The following is a 6,080-nucleotide window of genomic DNA, read 5'->3' as shown; positions in this document are numbered from 1 at the left end:
ACTGGGAGCTACTAAACTCAGGAATGTTTAAATGAGAAAGGAGGGGCCTTGTAGCTGTGAATACTCCATATCTCCCCAAATGTTCCGAGATGTAGTAACATTAAGTGATACAGAAATGGGACGGGAATTTAAGGTTCCTTGAAAGATTCTTGATGTTCTAACTTGGTGAACGTCTGGGTTTGAAGCCAGGAGCCTCCGCCTTTCTAGGTCCTGGGGAAGAAAGCTGGAGACTCCAGGGCTAGAGTGGGATATGAGCTCCAAGACCGACCGGGTTCACAGAGCGAGGGACTGGCACATCCAAGCCAGACGGCGGCGCTTTTCACTCCTAGTTTTTCGCAACCATGTAAGGAAGTGGGCGCGGGCTGCGCGGAGTCAGCGCCTCTTGATTGGCCGGCCGTCTCGGTGATTGACAGGGCCCCAGGCTCCGCCCACACCGCTTTATTGACACTAATGAGCAAGTTCTTCCCACCGCTCTCCTGCCTGGAAGTGCTGACAGATCAAGGCAACAAATTTCAATTACAATCCCTAATTTGTGTCCACAGAGTGTTTTTTTACCCATGTTAGTCCTCTCTGGCGCATCAGTCGAGGCAGATCTTGGAGCAGCAGGAGGAGGTGGAAGGGGTGGGAGCGAAGGAGTGCATCAGTGAGAGCGCGCGCGAGAGACCGAGGGAAGGAAACTTGGCGGGCGCGTCGCTGGTGCCTCGGATCCCAACACGAGCGAGAAAGAGGAAACGCCAAATTTGTTTTTTGCCTGCGGCGGGGCAAGGGGCAGATCTCGGGAGGCCCCGAGAGCAGTTCGATTTTTGGTGGGGAAGAAAAGCGAGTGCGTGCGTGTGCCCGCGTGGGTGTATATGAGAGAGGGGCGGGCGGGCGCCGGGCGGCGGGGATGGCCGAGAAGCGGAGGGGCTCGCCGTGCAGCATGCTAAGCCTCAAGGCGCACGCCTTCTCCGTGGAAGCGCTGATCGGCGCCGAGAAGCAGCAACAGCTTCAAAAGAAGCGGCGAAAGTTGTGCGCAGAAGAGGCGGCTGGGGCCGCGGACGACGGAGGCTGCAGCCGCGGCAACGGCGCGGGCGAAAAAGGCTCCTCTGAGGGAGAGGACTGCGCTGCACTCCCGCTGCCGGCTGGGGCGGCGTCCGGGCCGGCCCGGAGCTGCGCAGACCTGGAGCGTGGAGCTGCGGGTGAGTCGGCCCCTTCCCGCTTAACTTCTCCTTGGCGCGTCCCTTCCTGGGTCCCGCCGGCCCACACTGCCGCCGGGAACCTGAACTTCTGCGAGTCTGTGGGTGTGCGTGCGAGCAGTGTCCCTACGTGGCCGAGGCAACTCAGCCATGAGCGCACTGGCCGTGGGTGTCAGGCGCAAAGCTTGGCGCGCAACCTGGTCACCCTCCAGACGGTTAAAATGCCGCTTCCAGCCTCGTCTCATAGGCAGCCGCCGCCCACTCGGCGACCCGCGCCTGCAGCCGCAGCAGTTTGCGGCGCCGGGCGGCGCAGCTCTGTGCTTCCTGAATCTGCCTCCCTTGGGGTTCCAGCCAATGGGTGCTCTTTTTCTTTACTAACTTTTAAAAGCATGGGGCGGGGTGGGGGAGCGACGGCATAACCCCCCCGAAACCGGAACGGATGCCCTAAACCGTTTGTGCAAACCAGGAAGAGGGCGGCGTATTTGCAAACGTGGTTTGCCGGGGGTAGCTGAGCCGTTCCCGTCCCTTCTCCCTAGAATCCTGCCAAGGCCGACGGCGACCGCCGACTTGCTTTTCACACTCTTCTAGCGGCTTCTCTGCTTGGCTAGAGGCGTAGGCCAGCCGGGGAGTTTGGCGGGAACGGAGTCCTCAGAGCCTATTAGAGGATGCCTCCGGTCGGGCCCAAAGCGAGGCGCCTGAGACGCCTATAGCGAAGGGAGGCCCAGAGTCTTGGGATCAGAGTCCCGGACGCCCGGCGCGTCTGCTACGTGCGTTTTGGGGCTCGGGTTGTGTCCGGGGCTGCACTGGGGACTCTGCACTGTGGAGCTCATCTCAGACTCCGTAGGGCATGCGTCCCAGACCCTGGCGGCGGCGTGACACCTCTTCTGCTGGGGCCTTTGCTCCGCGGAGGCCCAGAGGGTGAGGTGGACGCGGCCTGCGCGCCTCTCCCGGGCTCGGGACTCAGGGGCCGGACAGACCACACTGTCTTAACGATGGGCCTATTCGACCGGATGGCACCAGAGCTTTCCCTTTTCCTCCGGGTCATTTTCCTCTCCCCCGCCACCAGCCGAGAGCGTCCGTCTCCACGGCCGGCTTCCCCTCTGGACCCCTCACTGGTTTCCCCTCTCTGTCCTTTGCTGTCCAGGCGGCTGTGAAGATGGCTTCCTGCAGGGCGCTTCCCCTCTGCCATCCCCGGGAGGCTCTCCAAAGGGGTCCCCGGCACCCGCCCTGGCCCCACCCGGGACCCCGCTGCCTTCGCCGCAGGCTCCTCGGGTGGATCTGCAGGGAGCTGAACTCTGGAAGCGCTTTCACGAGATCGGCACGGAGATGATCATCACCAAGGCGGGCAGGTAAAGGGCGAGCTGGCGCAGAAGCCGCCCCGTCCACCCCCAGCACGCTGGGCCCTGGTCTCACTCCACCCCTAGTTCAAAGGAGAGGGTTAGGAAGAAGGGCCTGCAGCGCGATGGGCGCTCTGGTTAGCATTTTTGGACTGGCAGCACAAGGCCTGGGACGGTGGTTCACTTTGGAGGCTGGCTTTGCGTATCTACCACGAGTGCAGTCAGCGAGGGGAACAGCCCGACCTCTCTCTGGTTGAATGCCAGGGAAAAAATTACTGTTGCCGCCGATGCTACAGCTGTCGCGGTTGATGTTCCGTGTAGTTACAGATTCGAGGTCATATTTACAACAGTCCAAGCATTTATTTAGGCTCTAGTTATCAGTTCTGGATTTAGGGAACAAATTTCATTTTTTTCTTTTCTTTTTTTATTTTTTAAACACAGTTAACTTTTCAGTAAACTATGGTTTGCTTTTTCATATTTGAAACTTCCAGGCTGGTTCTTTATCAAAAGATTTCCTCGCAATATGAAAACAGGAAGGGTTGTGCTATTTTTATATTAAACTAAGATAAAAAAAAAATCACTGGAATCACCGTAATACATGTTTAATACTGTATAGCTGCAAGAATAATTACCTTGATTTTTTTTAAAAAAAAAAACTTAGCTGTTTATAGATTCACAGTGCCTGGTTAAATTTTTTTCCTGAGTGGAATCCAACACATTAGCCTGATTTTCTGAAGGATACTAAAAAAAAAAAAAAAATTATAAGACGTTATATCGGTTTTTTAAAAGTGTGAAATTTGCACTTTCCTCTGTTAGCAGAATAAAGGAATTTGTTGGCCAGATCATATTAATTTGAGGTAGGCACAGAAATATTTGCATTTTAAAGTTTTCAGTTCATTTAGTGCAATGAAATCTGAATAACATGCTCCCTTAAAAGGAACGACGTTAGTTAGAAAGCACACACAATTCTTTCAGGGAGTACACATGGTAAAAACCTGGATAGCATAAAAGTATCCAAACTTATTAGAAATTACAAAAACATATTTTATTGAATCCATATGCTACCTTCTACATTTTCACAGAGCTTTTATTAATGATCCAAATTCAGTCTTCAACAACACAAAGCAACAGTTGTCTTATAAAGGATGTAGTTAAAGACCTTTTCTCTTTATCTTACAGGTGCACTGAAATAACACTAAAACAGCCAGCATATTAAACTGTTCTCATGCCTAGTTAGGAATAATGGACTTTCTTTTCTCTGGAAGTGGTCATTAATAGTATTATTGTTATAGAAAAAATTGGTAAATAACAGTACTAAAATTTGTGTTATAGGTTAAATTAGCAAAAATTAGATTAACTGGAAGGGTCCTAGACATAAATCATTAGATGAAAATTTTTTACAAAAGAACTCCTGAGTTTGTTTTTCATATACAATTATTCGCTGGTGTATTCTTTGCTGCTGTGGCTTTTTAAAGAGATGGGTGCATTTACTTTAGCATTTCCTTTGATATACATCTCTGGAAAGCCAAAAGAAATGCAAATTTTCATTTGTTTTAATTAGCAAAGTTTTGAGTGTGTGGTTAAATTAGAAAGCATTTTCCAGGTATGGTGGGGGAAGGAATGATTTGGTAAATATACATTATGTTTAGTTTCTGCTTTCAATAAAGAAGTTTTACTATACCTTTCAAATTTAGAGCAACTTTTGCACTTCACCTTTACCATGCTGCAGACAGGAAGTCCTGTCTCAATAAAGAACATATTGTTTGGTTATAGCATGGCACATTGGCTCCTTGTGGTTTTTTATAACCCTTTTAAAGTTTCACATTATAATATATTTTATCACTTTCAGAAATTCAAATTTTTTATTTCTACCATTTGGTACATTTTATTATTTGTATTATTAAAGTAAATATGCATTTTGTTTTTTAAAAAAATAAAGTGCTTTCTTTAGTGCCATTACTCTACAATTCTTTTGCTTTTAACTATACTGACATTTCAGTAAACATGGAACACATGTACATAGAGTGCAACAAATTACATTTTAAAACCTCAGTTTTGATGTGTCCTATGTTCTGACTCCTTGAATTATATTACCAAAGTGAATGCTATAATTTTGCCATATTAAAAATAAAGATTCAAGAGGTTTCTTTGCTTATTCATTCTCTATCCTTAATCACAAACAAGAAACCCAAACGCTTTTTCTCCCCTCCCTTATAAATAGGCGCATGTTTCCAGCAATGAGAGTGAAGATCTCAGGATTAGATCCTCACCAGCAATATTACATTGCCATGGATATTGTGCCAGTGGACAACAAAAGATACAGGTACAGTGATTAGATACAGGGCAATAAGATAACTGCTAGAATTTTGTAGGCTAGTGCTTGTTTGATCTGTGGGGACTGTGATCTTTGTTTCCAGAAGTCTGTAGAATTTCCAGATCCATAATCCAACACCCATGGGTTCCAGCAGCCCAGATGGTGCCTTCTCTTATAGCAAATGTGGAAGGTTAATTGTTGTTTGCTTTTAATAGATACAGTAATGTTTTTAAGTATTAAGGACTTTTAAATGGGGCTAGTTTGGTGTTGCTAAACTAAATGCATCTTTCATATTGGCTCACATGTCCCTTAGAATTTTGAGAGAAAATGTTATGAAAAGTTTGTAGATATAATTTATATTAAAGGATATGTTATATTTTCTTCGTGATCTTTTTGATCTTCACAGAAATTCCCTTTATGTTGTTATGTTCAAGATCATGTCTGTAGGCTTTTTTAATTTAAGAAAATTATTTAAGGTTTCTACAAGAAAGAAAAATAAAATCTTTTAATTTATTATGATATTAAGATATCTCTAAACTGGTAGTTAAATATTACCTTTCTTTTGTTTTTTAGTTGATAGTTAACGTAATAACTTTTTAAAAAACCTTTATAATATGTTGATTTTGAAAGAGATTATATTTATATGGGTACGAAGTAAACTTTGAAAAGATACACGTTCTTTAAACCAACCTTTGCTCTTTTTCTTCTGCAAGAAAGCAAATCAGCAATTTTCAGTGACACTGCTTTTTATTTTTCTGAAGGGTTAAAAATGCTAACATATAAATAAGGAGGTTTTAAGTGTTTGGAAGATCAGAAGATGCCATTTTAAATTTTGGTCTTTGTTTCTGGTTTTTAAGGAACAGAGTGTTCAGCAAGTTTTTAAATGAAATCAGATTTGGTTTTTAACACTTTAAAAAATTTAGGGAGTTTTCTTGAAACAGGCTTATGATGTCAAAAATACTCAGATTTTAATTAGTATATGAACATATGAAATCCTACAAAAAAGGGTAATGAAAAGGACAATTTTATTATTTGTTTTGTGTATAAGTTGTATTACTTATTTAAGTCATTATGGAGTTTTGCTAAAATTATCTACTGCATGACAGAAGCTAGAAGACATCGAAGTTCATTCTTTAAATATACTTGGTTTAAAACCCATATTCCAACTTCGGTTTTGTGCTGAGGAAGATAATATTCTTAATGAGCTTAGAAATTATCCCTTTCTTTTCTAAAGTTGTCTCCTATATCTGTCTC

At 45.0% G+C, this 6,080-nt stretch overlaps 1 protein-coding gene across 1 annotated transcript in view; it reads left to right on the top strand.

Moving 5' to 3' along the window:
* Nucleotides 1-467: 467 nt before the first annotated feature.
* The window catches only part of TBX18 (T-box transcription factor 18), a 29,525-nt gene continuing 23,912 nt past the window's right edge, over nt 468-6,080 (top strand). The window contains exons 1-3 of the mRNA XM_069488415.1: nt 468-1,178; nt 2,320-2,524; nt 4,734-4,835. Of these exons, the coding sequence (XP_069344516.1) occupies nt 887-1,178; nt 2,320-2,524; nt 4,734-4,835 (599 nt within the window). The 5' untranslated portion in view covers nt 468-886. The remainder of the gene's footprint in view (nt 1,179-2,319; nt 2,525-4,733; nt 4,836-6,080) is intronic.

The sequence above is a fragment of the Eulemur rufifrons genome, chromosome 15 (genome assembly GCF_041146395.1).
Source record: "Eulemur rufifrons isolate Redbay chromosome 15, OSU_ERuf_1, whole genome shotgun sequence".
Lineage (NCBI taxonomy): Eukaryota > Metazoa > Chordata > Mammalia > Primates > Lemuridae > Eulemur > Eulemur rufifrons.
Note: the sequence above shows the minus strand (reverse complement) of the source record. Positions and strands in the feature narration are given on the sequence as shown.